This window comes from Camponotus vicinus, unplaced genomic scaffold (genome assembly GCF_025532165.1).
Source record: "Camponotus vicinus isolate PSW18456_S1 unplaced genomic scaffold, iyCamVici1.0 SCAF_2, whole genome shotgun sequence".
Taxonomy (NCBI): Eukaryota; Metazoa; Arthropoda; class Insecta; order Hymenoptera; family Formicidae; genus Camponotus; species Camponotus vicinus.
The window spans coordinates 21918947-21939398 of NW_028141956.1; the positions used below are offsets into that span (position 1 = coordinate 21918947).

Below are 20452 nucleotides of genomic sequence, written 5' to 3' on the forward strand. Positions count from 1 at the left end.
GACTCTTACCGGCTAAAACCCCTGCGGGTGTCCTCCAAACGGTTTACGGGGGGACCACGGGTAACACCTAAGTATTCTTCCGCAGCCCCCCCACCGTGGATGGTTAGTTGAAGACCTAACCATCCCTTCGAGCTAGCCAGGAGACGGGACACCCTCGTCTCCCAGCTTCTTCACGGGCCCAATAGGGGGGGAAGAGTCCCCGTCCCCTCCCCGGGCCCCGGTCCTCCACAGGAGGATTACTCCTCCACACATGGGGAGAGGAACGAAGCGGGTGGGGAACACATGAGGGCATCGGCTACAGCTGGACCCTCTCATCCCCTCGCTCCGTCCCCTCTCCCATCCGCCATGGGGGAGAAGGATGTCCAGTCCTACCCTCCCCCAGATCACATCCAGCGTCCTCTCGGGCTCCTACTCCTATCTAAGGAGGGAAATAAGGGAAAAATCAGATAATATAGCTGGGGATTTCTCCCCTCCTCCAGCAGAAAACAGGACAAACAACAGTACAAAAACACATACAAAACAACAAACAGAGAAAACACTAATCTAGGGAGGATCCCACTGGGGAGGCTCGGGTCGTCGTGGTCGCATCAGCCTCCTCCTCCCTCGTAATACCCCCCTCTCACCGCTCCCGGTGGATGAGGGGGGGCATCCTCCTCCTTTCACCTCTTCTTTCTCTCTCTCTCTCTCCTCCTTTTCCTGCATTACGGCTTCACAGAAGCTCGTGAGTGCGCTCCAGGCCTCCTCCTTGCGCAGCATCGCCTCGACCACGGCCCTCGGGGATAAATCTCCACCTATAACCTTGACCATTTCCCGTCGCAGCACATCCCAGGCCACACAGGCCTCTAGGGTGTGCTGCGCCGAGTCCTGGTCACTTCCGCAATGGTGACACCTAGGGGATGCCTCCCTCCCGATGCGGTGCAGGTACCGACCGAAACATCCGTGTCCGGTCAGCACCTGCAACACCCGGAAGGTTAGCTGTCCCCAGGTCCTTGCCACCCATCTATCCAAATCAGGCAAAATTGCCTGAACCACTCTCTGGTCCTCGTGGGCCGGCCCAGACAACAGTCTCCGCCAGTCCACGAGGACCATTTCTGCAACGCGTCGTCTAATGGCCTCTTTGGTCCGCTCGCTCACTACTACTTGCCCCCTCTCCCGGAGCCCCCGGACCTCCCAGTACGTGGCTTCCTGTCCACGGGCCAGGAGCTCCAGGGGAGGGGTACCCGCCAAAATCGCCGCTGCCGCATAGGACACTGTCCTATATGCTCTGGCCGCCCTTAACACTATGGACTTATGGGCCCTCCTCAACAGGTCCCTAATTTTTTTGGATCTCGAGGAGATCCCCGCCCAGATCAGGGCTCCGTAGAGAGCGACCGAACCGACCGTGCCCACATATAGTCTGCGGACACGGCCGTCCGGCCCCCCGAGGTTGGGCAGCAGTCTCGCCAGTGAGCCCGCTACCCCCCCTATCCTAGGGGCCAGCTGGGCGAAGTGCTCCTCGAAGGTCCACCTACTATCCAGACGGAAACCCAGATACTTCATCTAAGTCCCCGTCCGGACCTCCTGGCCATCAACTAACAGGACTAGGTCTGGGGGAGGCCCCCGCGCTCCATCATGAAAAAATACCGCTTCCGTTTTCCGTGGGGCCACCCCCAGACCCAGCCCTCGGATCACTCTTACCACGCCAGCGACCGCAATGTTCCCCACCGCGATAGCTTCCTCCCAAATCCTCCCCCCGGCTACCACCATAGTGTCATCTGCATAGCAGATGACGTGGCAGCCAGGGGGGAGGACTCTCCCTAAGATTACGTCATATGCGAGGTTCCACAGAAGTGGGCCCAAGACGGACCCCTGTGGAACCCCGCACCTCACCGCTCTCCGGACAACCACCCCATCCGCGTCACGATATACCAGCCCCCGGCCCCTAAAATAGTCCCAGATAATCCTCAAGAGATAGTCCGGGACCCCGTGTGACCGGAGGCCAGTCCCCACGCTCTCCCACGGGAGGGTGTTAAAGGCGTTGACTATATCCAAGGATACAGCCAACGCCACGAATAATCCGTTCCGAGCAGGTCCGCAGGTCGATAACGGCGTCGATAACGGCGTCTATGGTCGACCGGCCTGCCCGGAACCAATATTGTTGGGCATTCAGCCTCCCGCTGCCCGTTAAGTGCTCGTTGAGCCGCCCGACGATAACGTGCTCCATCAGCTTACCGACCTCATCTAGCCTGTCTGTCTGTCTGTCTGTCTGTCTGTCTGTCTCTCTCTCTCTCTCTCTCTCTCTCTCTCTCTCTCTCTCTCTCTCTCTCTCTCTCTCTCTCTCTCTCTCTCTCTCTCTCTCTCTCTCTCTCTCTCTCTCTCTCTCATTCGCTCACTCACCTGTAATTTTTTTTTTTTTTTTTTACGAGAGAGGGGAAAATGCATTTTATGCATACCTACCGTTCGATCCAGTGAGTTATGTGGGACTCGAGTACCAAGTCGAATTACCAACTCGAAAAGAGAGGGGTTTTTAGTGGGTAGGGAGTACCCACTAAAAACCCCTCTCTTTTCACGAATTTCCTTTGACACACTGTCCCTCTGACTTCCCGAGATCTGTTTTCACATAACGTCAAAAAATAGTTATTATTACCTTGTTCGATGACTTTTGATGTATTGCTGTAATTGCTTGAAGGAGAAATGAATTTTCCGATAGATCGTACGTTCTCAAATTTAACGTAGATATCACGTTGCAAAAGACAAGAAATCCACACTAAATTATTAACTGAAAGTTTTTTTTCTTTCATGAACTGTATTCTTTTATAAACTTTAACGTAATCACATTTATTTACTCACTCGATGAGACGAGAAATTTACTAATAACTCTATCACTAATCACTATTAATCACTGTCGAATAATAACTGTTGGCGATTAAAAATCACTCGATGAAAGAAACACGCGCGGACACGTTACTACACGACGCGATGACGCGACAATGCGACGATAATTATTCGGCGACTGCAAGCAGTTTTTTGTCATGGTAGGTTGCGGTAGGTTAAGATACTACTGGCGCTATCCAACGCGATCATGTGTTCGATTGAAGAATGCGGTAAACATAATAAACATTTAACATATTAATATTATTATTATCATGAATGTGTGTGATATCCATACATCGTATGATATCTATTTAAAAATTAATTAGATTAAATAAGTGTTTTTAAAATATTTACTTTTACTATTATCATATAAAATATTAATATTAAATATTTATTATATATATTATTTATATATGTTAAGTTTAGTAACAACCGCTGTTGCAACTACTGGTGTTAAGCGTCGTCTACAATGAGATTTTAAGGAGACTTAAGGCGTAAGACTTAAAAAATTGACCAATCACAGTCAAGAATTAAGAGAATACTCGACTGTGATTGGTCAATTTCTTAAGTCTTACGCCTTAAGTCTCCTTAAAATCTCATTGTAGACGCCGCTTTAGATGCCGTGTAAATCGTGCTTTACGCCGATGTTATTACACCAGTTGTAGTAACGCTACTCCTGCTGAGGAAAAGGAATAGACTTACAAATCCGGCTTTAAGAAGACGTTTAAACGCTACGAGAGTTATAACAATCGTATTGCCAACCTGAATAATCAAGTATCAACGAGTGACGAGTACTAGTATACAAAAACTGCCAATAAGTTAAAGTAAGTGTGTCAAGGGTCGTCTACAATGGCCGTAGCATAAGGTTGTAAGGCCGTAGTCGTAAGAAATTGACCAATCCTAGTTGAAGTTCAGGAGAATAATCAACTGTGATTGGTCAATTTCTTACGACTACGGCCTTACAACCTTATGCTACTGCCATTGTAGACGACCCTTTAAAGAAGAATAGTGATAAAATAAATCCTTGCGTGTAAACGAATATTACTTTTAGGGAGTTATAACTACGATTGTTACTAAACCAGATTAACGTTGCCGTGTAAACGTACTCTATGACGCGCAATACGAGAAAGAAAACACAGGAGTGTAATGCCTTAGTGTGCGCGTACATGTATACTGACGTATACTATTGCACGTGAAATGGAAGAGAAGGATGGTATGATATTGTCTCTCCTTGTCACACAAACAGATTGTAGCGCCTCCTATCGTGACATCGGGCAACTAATTTACGGGTCTGTTTTACTCTTTTGCCTCGATCTCACACAAACACATATGCACAAAAATTTTCTGCACCGAAATTTTTTTTATTCGACTATTAAACTTATTTCTAGAAGTTCATCTATATTCCTTCATATAATGACAAGCCCGGACTGATTCTATTTTGCACGCACAAACTGTAAAACTTATATTAAGAAAGTATTATTACGATCTGACATCAGAAGTCGATAAAAAACCTATAATTTTCTAATTTTCTTTCGTTTCTAACAAAAAATCAATAGCTCCGGTGTATATTACTATGTATACTTTAATCATAGAAAAGGATTTATTATTCCGTACGATCTATAAAAAAATTTCGGTGCAGAAAAAAATAATCGTTTTGTCGGTAAAATCGGACGGTCCGACATCCTCTTAACTATAAGATTATCAACATCTGGTAATTTAGAAATAGTGTCTACCATCACTAAATTATGGAGTCCATGTGCAATACAAGGTACCCTCTCAATTTTCATAAGTTTTGCAGCTTTAATCATATTTGTTCCTCCATCAGTTACGAGAGTTATAATTTTGTCGTTTAAATTAAATTTTGTTAATACCTTTTTTAATTCTTCAACAATATTATCTGCTGTATGAGGATGTGGTAAGAAACTTGTTTGTAATGTACATAACCTCAACTGTGTTTCTGTAGGCGATATCCAATGTAAAATGAAAGTCATAAATGGAATATGACGATAATTGTCAGTCCACGCATCCATGGTTAGTGAAATTGCACTTGGATTATCCTCATTTATTTTTGCTTTAACAGCAAATACGCAATCATTATATACCCTTGAAAGTGAATGTCGAGATAATGTACTTGCGCGGTATATAGCTGTCTCGCTCGCACTCTCTCGTTCGAGCATCGAGCGAGAGAGACAGCTATCGGACACCTCTAACTCGGTATCATGTCTTATAGTGCTTTCTCTCTCGCTCTTGTGCCGTGCGCAAAGGACGCAACATCGGAATGCCCTCCACTACTTTACCCCCACTTTCTCTCTCGCTGCCCGGTCTGCGTACATGCGCGCTTTGCTTGTGTGAGTGTGACGTCAATGAGCATCACACAAGCATACCGGGACACCATTCCTGCCGGTGCGTGTACAATACCATGTATTTTTAAAAGTCTTTTAGTCCATCTTTTTCAGCTTTAAAAAACGGAATGAGATCTCTACAAAACCAGATAGTCATGCTATCACTTAACTCTTTTTTTTCTCTATAATTTTTGAAGATTTGGATGATTGTTCAGATTGTCCATAAGAATGAAAGAATCTCTTAATGTTGGCTCTTTGATTTGATAACTGTGTTGATTTTATATTATGTTCTTCTATTAAATGGACAATTAAATTTCCAGTACTAACTGTTTTTTTATATCTACATATTTTTCGTCCATCAGGATGCATAAAACACATCTTACAATATACGTGAAATCTGTCTACTACAATACTTTTTTCACTATTTTTAAGCATGCCAAAATGTTCTCTGGCAATACTTCGAGTGCGAGTGGAATTTTCAATACTCACTATAAGATTTTTATTTTTTTTAGTTCATTATTATCAATATTTTCATCTGGCTCGTCAACATCTATTTCTGCACATTCATTAAGTGACATTTTATTTTATAAACTGTCTGAAAATAAAAATACTAACATTAAGTCATTCTAATCTAATTCTAACAGAAAATAATATAGACTACATAAATGCATTTAATTTTTGCTATAGAAAGACTAATTTATAACAGCACAATTCACAATTATCATAATATAATAATACATTTTCTATTACTATAAGTTGTACCTACCTAAAATCTTTGTTGTAATAATGTTTTAATAAAATGACACTCGAGAAAAGCACTTCTTATTTGAAATAAATTAATATTTATTATATTTGAGACACATAACCTCTAAATATACGATGAAATATTAATACGTTACACGTATCAATGGGTCTGTTCTTTTTAGCTGCACTGCTGCACTAGTGCAATAAGTTAGAAAGAGACAAACATACTTTCTTTCACTCTAACTAATTGCACTAGTGCAGTAGTGCAGTTAAAAAGAAAGGCCCACTCTTATTGTTAAATCGAGTTTAAATAATTCGTACTTCTAAGACTGGCCAATCGCGGCCGTTCCATTCTTTAGAAGAATGGCTGCGATTGGCCAATCTCAGAACTACGGACGAAGGTTATTAAATCCGATTAAGGCCCAATTCCACAACTCACTTTAACCGAAGTTTAACTCGTTAAAGGAAGATTTACATTGCGTCCAATGTCCGATGTATGACGTCCGATTGGATACAGTGGGCTTTGGATGCAATGTAAATCCTCCTTTAACGAGCTAAACTTCGGTTAAAGTAAGTTGTGGAACTGGGCCATAGACATCTTATTATACATATTAGCAGCTGTTAAGTACAAGTGTGTAATATTGTTATTGCCACGTGCATATAATATTAAATAAATATGTAAAATTAATTAAAAGCATTATAAAATACAAGAGTAGATTAGTTAACGTCTTGTGGTTGGCAATTCTGATGACAAATTTAATCGACCGATTAAGTTAACCGGAGATGGTGAAACCACAGACTTCTATATAATATACTAGACTGCGAGCTCCTTATATACTAGCCTTATATTCGTGTCCCGAAAAAGTATGTACTAAAAGTACTGTACTGCGCATGCGTCAAATAAGCTGATGAAGAATGTTATATACAAGCTGCGGTTCAGTAAGCGCTACAAGTACTGCAGAGCATTTGTAGCAGCATTATGGTTGGTTCACTTAGCGCTACGAGATGCTATAATAAACCTTATGACGTCATAAAATACGTCATGCTAGCAGAAAACTACATTCCATGTCAGCTTATTTGGCGCATGCGCTAGTTTTGTACATAAAAATTGAGTACTTTTAATGAGCATAGAGTATTATGTTATGTAAGTCAATATGGCGACTTAGTACTCGATGCTCATTGGTCCATATGGTCTTATGCTATGCATATATAGCTATGCAATTTCGTGTGTGAGGGCCCTTACGCCGCATGTGACGGCACCCTTATGTCCGTGGCTATACATTATGGCTGCGTTCGTTTTGACGGTTTTAGCGCTGAAAGCATCGCTCTATCTTCGTTTGATATTCGATGTGCAATAAAGACAGAATGATGCTCACAGCGCACAAGCGTGCAAAGCGAACGCAGCCTATGTATTTTTATGTAGATTGGAAATCCAAAAGCCATAGGCAGAATTCAAAATCATAGCGCATGCGCTATGACTTCTGCATTCTGCTTATGGGCTCTCGCACACAGGACGCGGCAACGCTTGCCGCGCGGCGGAAGTCGAGGCGAGAGCCAATCAGCAGATACGTAACATCCACCGTGCGTCAAAGTTGAACTCAATCCAACTTTTGTATTGGCTATCGAGTCAGCTTCCGCCGCGCGGAACGGGTTGCCGCGTCCTGTGTGCAGTAGGCCTATGGCTCCTGTAATTTTATGTGCTTCCACCTTAAGGTGGAAATCAAAGCGAAAAAGGTTTTCGTTTATTTCGCATCCCAAAAAGCGAAAATAACAACAAAAAATGTAAAAAATGGCTGAAATTAATTGCCAAAAATACATTATCCTTAAGGACTCGTGTAAATATATAATTTGAATGAACTGCTTATTGGAGCCAAAATGGCGAATGATTGCGGTACTTTATATATCTAGTGACTTTAGTATAGGCCATAAGCATAAGGAAATTGATTGATCCACAAATATATGCATAAGAAAATGAACCAATCAATTTTCTTATGCTTATGGTTATGTGCTTTTGCAATTTTATGTGCTTCCACCTTAGGGCTCCTGCACACAGGACGCGGCAACACTTGCCGCACGGCGGAAGCCGACGTGATAGCCAATACAAAAGTTGGATTGAGTTCAACTTTGACGCGCGGTGGATGTTATGTATCTGCTGATTGGCTATCGCGTCGACTTCCGCCGCGCGGCAAGCGTTGCCGCGTCCTGTGTGCAGGAGCCCTTAAAATAGAGACACTGTAAAGCCCCTTGCACAATGCTAGGCAACAAGCAATAAGAACAGAAATAGTATCTATTCTTTGCTCTTATTGGCGAATATTTTCTATTCCGCGTATTTATTGGTGAATAGTTTCTATTCCCTATTCCTATTGCCTATTGCCTAGCATTGTGCAAGGGCCTTAAGGTGAAAGCACATAAAATTGCATAAGCGCATAACCACAAGCATAAGGAAATTGATTGGTCCACAAATATATGCATAAGAAAATGAACCAATCAATTTTCTTATGCTTATGGTCCCTGGCAAAAATGAGACGTTTGTTTGGCGTTTACATGAACGTTTGTGGAAGTTCGTCGAGAGTTTAAAAACGATTAGTAAAGAGTTTGTAGAACAAAAATTGCAACACTGCAGCGTTTAAAAGACGTTTGTACGTTATAGCGTAAACGTAAACGTTTGAAAAGTCTGAGTAAACTCTGTACACGAAGATGTATCAACGTTTACTGAACGTACTCTGAAAAATGTTACCTCAGCATTGCAAAACTTTCATGTAACATTATATAAAGAGTTTGTAGAACAAAAATTGCAACATTGCAGCGTTTGATAAGCATTCAAAACCCAACAGCGTTATGTAAGTGCTCTTACAAAGTTTGAAAAGCATATAAACTCTCAGAAAACCCTCACTCAACGGTTGTTAACGCTTTATAAAGTTTCTTATTTTCGCCAGGGGTTATGTGCTCCTGCAATTTTATGTACTTCCACCTTCAATCAGAGACTGGACACAAGCCGGAAGTTCGCCATGTTTTGGCTAAATCCTACGAGAGAGAAAGATATATAAACTATTTCACTCTAACTTCACTAACCTAACCTAATGTAAAGCCTACGGCACACGGTACAATTTTTCGTACTGGATTTGATAAGATTTAGTAAAATATTAGAAATGCTGCATTCTGATTGGTGCATTTTTAGTATTTTACTAAATCTTATCAAATCCAGTACGAAAAATCGTACCGTGTGCCGTCGGCTTAACGTAATGAGACATACGTGTAAATAACATAACGTGCGTTTGATCAGTTCATTATTATACTTATTAATTACATTATATACATTGTGACTGATTGTAAAATGGGTGGATGTTCAGCCCCATTTTGCAATAATTCCTCAAAAAAAGGTTACATTATGAGTTTTTCCAAAAAATCCAGAATGTCGAGCTCAATGGCTTCACAATATTGGTCGCGAAAATTGGATACCAACAGATAATTCTGTTCTCTGTGAGGTAAAATTATTTTTATGTAGTCATAAATGTAATCGTAAATGTAATTATTGAATTATAAAATTAAAATTATTTTTATTGTAGGTACATTTTAGTCTAGAAATGTGGGAACAAAGAGGTGACCATAAACCAAAATTAAAACCAAATGCAATTCCAACTATATTTGGATTTTTTATCAAAGAAAAAATGAGAATAACTGAAAAAGAAGCGTCAACTGAAGTACCAACTAAAAGCATTAAAGCAAGCAATATTGTGCGAAGAAATGAATTAGAATTTAATCAGCCAATTAATGTTCTAAATGAAGAAAATCAAGTTAGTAGTTTTGAAATATTTGAAATAATAGAATTATATTAGATATATAAATGCCTTAACACAATAATAGAATTATATTAGATATATAAATGCCTTAACACAAAAATACTCAAGGAGAATACAAAAGTCAAAGTAACGTCAATTTGATATCAATATGATCAAATGACATTACTTTGATTTTTGCGTTCTCCTTGGGTAATTGTATAAATATGTATAAAAATAAAAAATAAAAATAAAAGGCTCTCAAAAATAACAAATTAAACTGGATAATCTGGTAAAAAGGCTATAAAGAGCCAACGTAGTTGTAAGGCGTGAAATTTTATGAGGATGGTTAATTCAAACGATCCTTTCTTCTTAAATACAAATGATCTTTCTTCTTTATTATATGCAAACGATCTTTCTTCTATCGTATATACATCAAACGTTTCGTACTCAATTCGAGTCTTCTTCAGTGATTCTAATAACAAAAATTACAAAGGAATCAAATGAAATAATATTAAAAACGCAATAACAGTGATAAATGCGAGAGGACAAATGACATAGTCACATACATACAAAGTCGCGGAGAGCTCCACGTCCATCAAAGCCGGTCCAACACAAAAGAGTCCAATGCAAGCAACCTCTGAGCGGTGCAAATCGCAAAGAGCGATGTACTACCAAAATAATACAAAATGTAATTATAAGGCACGATAATAAGTTGTTCAGCTAGTCAGAGGCAACTTACTCAGACAGTGAGAAGACCAACAAAGACGACACGGACACTCAACAGGCACATGATCGACTAAGCCCGAACATTCAAACAATAACGATAAAAAGGCATCGGAACGTATTCGACAAAAACAAACCAATATACGTAGAGGGCAAAAACAGATTATATCTCAGATAAATATGTATAAATTTGGATTAAATTTAGATGCAACTTTATATTAACTTTATCTGATAATACTGTACTTCTTTACATATTGTAGAATATACTGTATAGCAAATTTTCAGTATATTCTACAATATGTAAAGAATTTTTTAGATTATAAATGATGTCTCTGAAATTAATACACTATCAACAACACATATTTCATCTACAGTAGAATTTGACAAACACAAAGAAAATAATGAAATAATGAATAATATTCAAAACAAAGATAATCGGGTTAGTATTAAAATAATGAAGTTACATAAAATACAAAATATATTTAAAAATATTTTAATATGTAAAATTTTTAGATTATAAATGACATGTCCGACCCTAGTACATCAGTTACATATACTTCATCTATAAATAAACCTGATAAAGAAAAGAAATATGAACAAGAAAAGTACAAAAAGATCATTCAAAGGCAACAATTATCCTTGATTAAATCACGAAGAATTATGAAAGCTCTGAGAAATACAGTAGCTATAAAGGCACTAGAAATACAGGCGCTAAAAAGAAAAATTAATAGTGATAAATACAAAAAGGCTTTGAGTTCAGTTTTTACTGAGGATGAAATATTTTTAAAATTAGAACAAATATTTCAATACTATAGTAAAGATTTTAATAATATAAAAAATACTAATTTAAAATTATTTCTAATAAAAAAATGTAAAAATATAAAAGCGGAACATATATTATCCTGTCACAATTTGTTACTTAAAATTATAAAAAGATTTATAGTTTTTAGATTAAAAATTTTGTATAAGAAAGACGAAACTGATTTAAAAAATGTATATGATAGCAAATTTATGGCTATGCATTTAACATTTAAATAATAATAAATAATAATATATAAAATTATTTATTATTATTTGAATGCAAAATTATTATTATTTAAGTACAAAATCCATTACTTAATGATAAATAATATTAATGAATAATATGTAAATTATTTATAATAATAATTTTATTATTTATAATAATAATCAATAAAAAAGTATTGCAAAAAAATATTAAAATTTTATTTTATTCTATTGTATTTTTTATTAATAAATTTAAAAATCGGCGGGAATAGCCTAAAAATGGCGGACCAATCAAAAGCATGGACCTAAGAAGATATGGATGGAGTCTAAAGATTCGTATTAAGTTAGCCGGAAATTTTTCAGCCAACCAAAAATCTCCTTATGGAATCGTTTGTATTTCGTATGAAGATGTTTGAAGTGTGATTAAAAACGTTTGTGAGTAATGAGAATAATTATAAAAAATTAATCATTTTTACAGTATGTAGTTAGCCAACATAACTAAATATTAAAAATTCTCCTTATGAATCGTTTGTATTTTGTATGAAGAGTTTTGAAGTATAATTAAAAAGGTTTGTGAGTCATTCGTTTAATTTTAATTAAATTTTTTTATATTGTGAAGTTAGCTGGAAGCTATATAAAATGGACGCCGTCCTGTGATTGGTCGATTTGCTTATGGTAAATACTAAAATTTTCTCATGTGTACTGACTTTAAGTGTAAGCAAAACGAGCAAATTTATCTCTTTTGTAACTTTTAATCCATGACTAATTTATTATTAATTCCGCATAATCGCATAATATATCATGGATCGTGGATAAGCGTAGATAATTGAAATATGTTTTTCTACCAATAAATAAGTAAATCTTTTATAATTGTTTTATAATGTAGTCATCATTCAGAAAATGATCACAATTTGTGATTATGTATTTAATTGTTATTTTATATTCGCTTTCAAATAATAAACTATATAATAATAAAATTTATATAAAAAGATGGTAATATATGTAATCCAATTAATTATAATTGACAAAATAATTTCTTGTGAAAAAATAAAAGTAAAAAATATAGAAGAATTTTTTTTATAGCTTGTATAAAAAATCAGTTTTATGCTAAGTATATTATAATTTTCTGGACTGTAGTAATATATTAATATATAATTTTTGCTATATAAATATATATTTCTGATATAAAATCTATTTCTACAGATAGTAAGATCGGCTGAGTTATGTCACAGAATATCGGAAGGCTTACATCAAAATGCGAGAGAGAGGAGATGGCATATATCAATATAAATCCATTGCTGATGTTGTAAGAGCAAAAATAGATATCTCTGTAGATTTTATTATTTTTGCATCCGAAAACTTGAAAGTTGCCCATGCCTTATCGGAAATAAGTCTTCTTTTGTATTTTCAAATATATATAAGCGCACATTTTTAGCATATTCTTTTATGTTATCATTTTTTTTGTTAATTATTATTGATTACTTTGTTAATTATTGTCAATTAAGAAGAAATATATATTTATATAGCAAAAATTATATATTAAATATTACTACAGTCCAGAAAATTATAATATACTTAGCATAAAACTGATTTTTTATACAAGCTATAAAAAAAATTCTTCTATATTTTTTACTTTTATTTTTTCACAAGAAATTATTTTGTCAATTATAATTAATTGGATTACATATATTACCATCTTTTTATATAAATTTTATTATTATATAGTTTATTATTTGAAAGCGAATATAAAATAACAATTAAATACATAATCACAAATTGTGATCATTTTCTGAATGATGACTACATTATAAAACAATTATAAAAGATTTACTTATTTATTGGTAGAAAAACATATTTCAATTATCTACGCTTATCCACGATCCATGATATATTATGCGATTATGCGGAATTAATAATAAATTAGTCATGGATTAAAAGTTACAAAAGAGATAAATTTGCTCGTTTTGCTTACACTTAAAGTCAGTACACATGAGAAAATTTTAGTATTTACCATAAGCAAATCGACCAATCACAGGACGGCGTCCATTTTATATAGCTTCCGGCTAACTTCACAATATAAAAAAATTTAATTAAAATTAAACGAATGACTCACAAACCTTTTTAATTATACTTCAAAACTCTTCATACGAAATACAAACGATTCATAAGGAGAATTTTTAATATTTAGTTATGTTGGCTAACTACATACTGTAAAAATGATTAATTTTTTATAATTATTCTAATTACTCACAAACGTTTTTAATCACACTTCAAACATCTTCATACGAAATACAAACGATTCCATAAGGAGATTTTTGGTTGGCTGAAAAATTTCCGGCTAACTTAATACGAATAGTCTAAAGCGCTCATATGGGCGAGGGGACTGTGAAATTTGCGGTAAGGGAGGTGTATAGCTCTGTCTCTTTCCAAAAGCAACCTTCGGGTGTTTCCGTCGCATATCCGATAATTCCCGAAAGGTTATATATCCCATATTAGCTAACTTTCAAATAAAAATACATGTATTTTTATTCGAAAGTTAGCTAATATGGGATATATAACCTTTCGGGCATTATCGGATATGCGACGGAAACACCCGAAGGTTGCTTTTGGAAAGAGACAGAGCTATACACCCCCCTTACCGCAAATTTCACACCGCCCCGGCTCTAGACTCCATCCATATCTTCTTAGGTCCATGATCAAAAGTGGCTAACTCGTGTCCAGTCTCTGATTACAGTGTCTCTACCTTAAAATAGAGTTCCTCAAGTAAGAGTTAGGACACCGCGTGATGATTTCTGATTGGTCGCGCCATTTATAGGGAAGCAGTGAGTGAGAAAGAGACAGAGAAAAGAAGAAGGAAGAAGACAAAGCTATTCGAGACATGTCACGGTAAATAATGTATAGGTATGTATTAAAAATAATTCAAATATAACAAAGAATTAATTTTTATATCTATTTCATTTCATATAACGATTATTAAGTAATATTTATTAATAAAACGTATTCTTTTATTGTAAATTTATAAACTTAAAACTGAGATATAACTAACCTTAATGTAAAACTTTAAACTTATATATAAAAATAGTTTGGAAAGATAATTTTAAATTAAAAAACAAATCATAAATTACAAATAGATACAAATAAATTACAATAATATAAATTAAAAACATAATATAAATAATTCCAAGTAGCAAACAAATGTATAAAAAAAATGTTTCAAACTTATTTTCAAAGATATTTTTAAAATGGTAAAATAATTGGATAATATCCCTTTTTATTCATTAAAAGAACGTTTATTTTAGTGTTACTGTAATATGAATATTTATTTAATGCTTATTAAATATTTATTTTATTAATATTTAATTAATATTTTATTAATGAAATATTAAATATTTAATAAACGTTAAATAAATATTTATATTACATTAACGTTAAAATTTGCTACTTAGAATATATTACAGAATTTTTTATTATTTATTAACATAAATGAAATATAAATATCTATTTAATAGAATGTACATGATAGAATAGAATGATATAAGTCTTTCAAATTGCGCGCGCTACAGTTCCCTATTAATGGCGGACATTGTCCTAACTCTTAGGGTGCGTCCCGATGGAGAAAGAAATAGCGGAACGGAATAGTAACGGAAAAGTAACTATATGATGGCTAACCAATCAGAATGATTCCGTTCCGCCTTTACGTGATCGGGTTCCCCATGGCAAACATTTTACGGAACGGAATGAAAACGGAAATTATATACTACATAATATCATCATGTATTACATAGATATATCATGTCTGTGATAACCTATAACCTGGTGAAGCACTTTACTGAAATCACGTGTAATAAAATAATTAACATTATGCTATCAATAATTAACATTATATTATATAATTAACATTAATATTATCATTAATGATTTTTTAATTAATTTTATTATTAACGCGACATGGTAAATATTCATTATATTATATTAATACATGATGACATTATGTAGTACATAATTTCCGTTTTCATTCCGTTCCGTAAAATGTTTGCCATGGGGAACCCGGCCATGTAAAGGCGGAACGGAATCATTCTGATTGGTTAGCCATCATATAGTTACTTTTCCGTTACTATTCCGTTCCGCTATTTTTTTCTCCATCGGGACGCACCCTTACTTGAGGAACTCTACCTTAAAATAGATGTACGCGCCGCTAGTGTGCGACGTAGGACGTAGTAAAAGCGTTCCACGTTCCATGAAAAACGGTAGCGTGGCTCTTCTCAGGCTTCTCTCTGGTACTAGTCTAATTATGAAAAAAAGAAAAAAATAAGTATCAGTGTAATTATGGAGAATGAAGAAATAATACAATTGTACAAGCTGAAAGAAAAACTTTTAAAGAAAGCGATTCAGTTAAAAGACAAATTAAAAGATCAAGAAGATAAACATCGGGCATTAATTAATTTTAATATGTAATATGTGAATTATTTCTGTGACTAATTGATTCTTTCATGATGATTAAACTTTTCTAATCAATAAACTTAACTGTTCCGGATATTTGTAGCACACTACCTTCTGATAATGAAGATCATAAACCATCGAAACCACAATCCATCAAATACAAGACTAAATTATGTGAGATTGCGGGTCAAGTGATGGGAATAACATTTAAAGACATCAATAAAAAATGGTTACATAACAATACTTTTATTTATACAGCTAAAGTAATAACAAAAACCTTTTCCTTCAATCTTGAATTAACAGTAGTTTTCGCACACACACACACATTGGTATGAGAGAATTATAAAATTCAATGCTCTGTAATTACTAACTTTTTAATGTTATTTTTTAATTCCTTATCTTCTTTTTTTTAGCATTTAGATTATTTTAAAATCGACAACATAATGTGCTATTTTACAAACATTGACGATTGTTACATGCTTGAAATATCTCCTTGGTTTGAAAAGATTACAAGCATAAAAAACTTTCCTCTTCTTATGTCTGGTAAATATTATAATAACCATAATGCTATCATTAATAAGTTATAGCAATTTTAATGTTATATAATGAGCCATCTCTCTTTCAGCACTTTCTGATTACAGTGCAAATAACAATCTTAGATCTAAGATTCTGAATAGTTTAAAATCAAGGAAATATGCAACTGTACAACAATATACTCAGGAAAATGGAGGCATATTAGTGTATATACATTCATCTATGAAAACAGAAGAAAATTACTTAATATTCCAGTGGACAATGAAATTTTTGGAACTAACATGGCACATTGAACATTTCTTTATAGTAAAACCCACAAATATTGGTAAAAAAATTAATATATCTGTATAAATAGAAATTATAATGATAGTTAAATAAGTAGAAAATATTTAGTGATAATTTATTAATTTAGGAATAAAATTTTCCGAAGAAAATCGAACTTTACTAAAACAATTTTGCGAAATTGGTTTGACAAAAAACAAACTTGTGGAATTGTGGGATAGATTGTGCATTGCTATTGATAATTATACTGAAGAGATAAATGCATAAAATTTATTCCTCAAAATTCAATATGCACAGAAATATTGTATATAGAATAAAATATATATAAATCAAGTATATTATTTAAATGAAAGATTAAGAGCTTATATTAAAATTAATAAATAAATGATTTTTATGATATATAGATTATAATCTCTTTCTAAAAGGAGTTTTTTCTTTTTTACCTCTTTAAATATAAATTTCTTTAAAAAATACCAATTATATATATATATGTTAGTTTAGTTTTAGTTATTTATATATATATATGTTAGTTTAGTTTTAGTTATTTATATATATATATATATATATATATATATATATATATATATATGTTTAGTTTTAGTTATATATATATATGTTTAGTTTTAGTTATATATATATATATATATATATATATATATATATATATATATATACAGGGTTTAGCAAAAGTGTGGAAACCCCTTAATATTTCGAAAAATACGCATTTTAAAAAAAAATGTTTCATACAAAAGTTATAGGGTTTTATGTGGCGCATTACACAGCAACATTATTATGACCTCGAATAGCGTTGTCAAGGTTATGTGAAGGTCACCTCCAACTTTTTAAATGGGACACCCTATATGCTTTTGCATATTCTTGTAGCTTATCTCGAGAGCTTTCCAAAACACTATAATTAAGTTAGTTTTCATTAAATACTTTCCGAGTTATGAGGCTTCAAATCATTTCTTAATTTTACATAAACCATAAAATATCTTGTAAAATATTCATTTTTCGATTATCTTACTTTAATACTTTTATGTACAAAATAATGAGAGGAATCAATTAGTGTAAAGAAAACACGCAGTTGTTTTTTCTTTACACCAATTGATTCCTCTCATTATTTTGTACATAAAAGTATTAAGGTAAGATAATCGAAAAATGAATATTTTACAAGATATTTTATGGTTTATGTAAAATTAAGAAATGATTTCAAGCCTCATAACTCGGAAAGTACTTAATGAAAACTAACTTAATTATAGTGTTTTGGAAAGCTCTCGAGATAAGCTACAAGAATATGCAAAAGCATATAGGGTGTCCCATTTAAAAAGTTGGAGGTGACCTTCACATAACCTTGACAACGCTATTCGAGGTCATAATAATGTTGCTGTGTAATGCGCCACATAAAACCCTATAACTTTTGTATGAAACATTTTTTTTTTTAAATGCGTATTTTTCGAAATATTAAGGGGTTTCCACACTTTTGCTAAACCCTGTATATAAAGAATTTGCCAATTAGAAAAAATTAAATTATTTTACTTTTTAAAAATTTTATTTATTAAAACTGACTTAAAAAAGTAAATTATTAAATTTGTTTTAAGTTATATACATATAGAATATATCCCGAGAGTTAACCGACAAATTGCAGTAGCATATTTTACAAGTGAATATAAAAAAATTGGAATAAAAAAAGTGGAATAAAAAAATATTATATAAAGTTGGCTAGAAATGCTTTATTATGAAGTTAGATACAAATATTGAAACGGAACATAAAATAGACAACAACGGATTTTCCCTTGCACAGAATATGATAGATCAACCGTTATCTATGCATTCATATGTTTATTATCTTTCTTAAACGATTCGGAGTATGATTATATGATTTTATATTAATGGCTGCGTTCAGCAGAAAAAGCTGCTTTGCAACTGTTGTAAAATTCGTGAGTCTGATTGGCGTATGCTCTTAATTTTGACTAAATCTAAGAGCATACACCAATCAGATTCACAAATTTTACAACAGTTGCAAAGCAGTTTTTCCTGCTGAACGCAGCCAATACTAGCACACAACATTGCGCGCGCTTCGCGCGCGCCATTTATTTCCTTCTACTTTACCATATAATTAAAAAAATGTATATATAATTATATATATTTATATATACAAATAATTAATATATATATATATATAATTCTAATGTTACATTATTTATATATACATATGATTATAATTACATTATTATAATTAGGGCCATCACACACGAAATTGTATAGCTACATATGCATAGCATAAGATCATATGGACCAATGAGCATCGAGTATTAAGTCGCCATATTAACTTACATAACATAATACTCGATGCTCATTGATCCATATGGTCTTATGTTATGCATATGCAGCTATGCAATTTCGTGTGTGATGGCCTTTACATTATATAGGGACCGTGCAAGGCGTTTGCAGTGCCATCTGATGGCCATCAACATTTATGTGGTGAAATTTATTACTTACATAAGGTTTGTTCTTTTTAGCTGAACTGGCTGCACTAGTTCAGAAAGTGTACACTGAAACGTTCTTTTTAGCAGAAGTGACGTCAGATACTGCTATTCTTTTTAGCAGTGCAGTGCTGTTCAGTGCAACAGTTCATTGCACTGCCTGCCATAGGTCTTGAGGTAGTGCAGCGGTGCAGTTTAATATGGCGATTTATTTAAACACAAACAGCAGTTTAAGATATAATTAATAACGCATTAATTGCGAAAAAGAAGACATAATAGTCATGTAAATAACATTAATATAAAGAATATAGAGAAAAACAATTATTAATTAATAGAAAAATTTTAAAAATTAAAAAAAAATTTGAAATAAATTTTTAATTATAATTAATAAATTTAAAGTTAATTTATCTACAATTAATTTTTCTACAAATTTGTAATAAAATAAATTTTATTACAAATAAGTCTCTCTTCATCGGATAATTCTGTTATTTATAGGACATTTATGTTTCTCATATTTTGATGTGCCATGTTAGTACTGCACTAAACCGTTCTTTTTATTCCTCATTGTGCTTGTGCACTGGCAGAATTTTCTGTGAACTCGCTGGTTCTAGTGCAGTCCCAGTGCAGCACTACCCTGGCGAAAATAAGAAACTTTATAAAGCGTTAACAACCGTTGAGTGAGGGTTTTCTGAGAGTTTATATGCTTTTCAAACTTTGTAAGAGCACTTACATAACGCTGTTGGGTTTTGAATGCTTATCAAACGCTGCAGTGTTGCAATTTTTGTTCTACAAACTCTTTATATAATGTTACATGAAAGTTTTGCAATGCTGAGGTAACATTTTTCAGAGTACGTTCAGTAAACGTTGATACATCTTCGTGTACAGAGTTTACTCAGACTTTTCAAACGTTTACGATTACGCTATAACGTACAAACGTCTTTTAAACGCTAAAGTGTTGCAATTTTTGTTCTACAAACTCTTTACTAATCGTTTTTAAACTCTCGACGAACTTCCACAAACGTTCATGTAAACGCTAAACAAACGTCTCATTTTTGCCAGGGTAGTTCAGCTAAAAAAGAACAAACCTATATATGAGAGTTATTGTTTATTTACATTAAATTAATAAAATAAAAATATATTTCGTGATGCCTTTATCAAGAAGAAGTTGTTGCATTCGAGGCTGTTCGAATACACCAAGATCTGTTCAGGATATTAATCCACCAATTAAATTTTATTCTTTTCCGGAAAGCACTGTCTATGCTCCATG

At 34.0% G+C, this 20452-nt stretch overlaps 2 protein-coding genes across 2 annotated transcripts; both read left to right on the forward strand.

Moving 5' to 3' along the window:
* Positions 1 to 9331: 9331 nt before the first annotated feature.
* LOC145966685 (uncharacterized) lies at positions 9332 to 11494 on the forward strand. The gene is made up of 3 exons (XM_083090968.1): positions 9332 to 9424; positions 9506 to 9733; positions 10955 to 11494. The coding sequence occupies exons 2-3, from the start codon at positions 9524 to 9526 to the stop codon at positions 11477 to 11479; spliced, it is 735 nt and encodes a 244-aa protein (XP_082947094.1). The 5' UTR covers positions 9332 to 9424; positions 9506 to 9523; the 3' UTR covers positions 11480 to 11494.
* A 4107-nt stretch (positions 11495 to 15601) lies between these two features.
* LOC145966914 (uncharacterized) lies at positions 15602 to 17113 on the forward strand. The gene is made up of 5 exons (XM_083091341.1): positions 15602 to 15897; positions 15990 to 16215; positions 16300 to 16429; positions 16512 to 16745; positions 16833 to 17113. Exons 1-5 carry the CDS (start codon positions 15773 to 15775, stop codon positions 16967 to 16969), a joined length of 852 nt encoding a protein of 283 aa, XP_082947467.1. The 5' UTR covers positions 15602 to 15772; the 3' UTR covers positions 16970 to 17113.
* Positions 17114 to 20452: the final 3339 nt, after the last annotated feature.

What these genes read in the sequence shown, in the direction of transcription:
- LOC145966685 (XM_083090968.1), top strand. Translation starts at nt 9,524, where the DNA reads ATGTGGGAACAAAGAGGTGACCATAAACCAAAATTAAAACCAAATGCA. An exon ending in TTCTAAATGAAGAAAATCAA is followed by an intron (nt 9,734 to 10,954) that starts GTTAGTAGTTTT and finishes TAAAATTTTTAG; the next exon opens with ATTATAAATGACATGTCCGA.
- LOC145966914 (XM_083091341.1), top strand. Translation starts at nt 15,773, where the DNA reads ATGGAGAATGAAGAAATAATACAATTGTACAAGCTGAAAGAAAAACTT. An exon ending in GCATTAATTAATTTTAATAT is followed by an intron (nt 15,898 to 15,989) that starts GTAATATGTGAA and finishes GGATATTTGTAG; the next exon opens with CACACTACCTTCTGATAATG. An exon ending in CTTTCCTCTTCTTATGTCTG is followed by an intron (nt 16,430 to 16,511) that starts GTAAATATTATA and finishes TCTCTCTTTCAG; the next exon opens with CACTTTCTGATTACAGTGCA.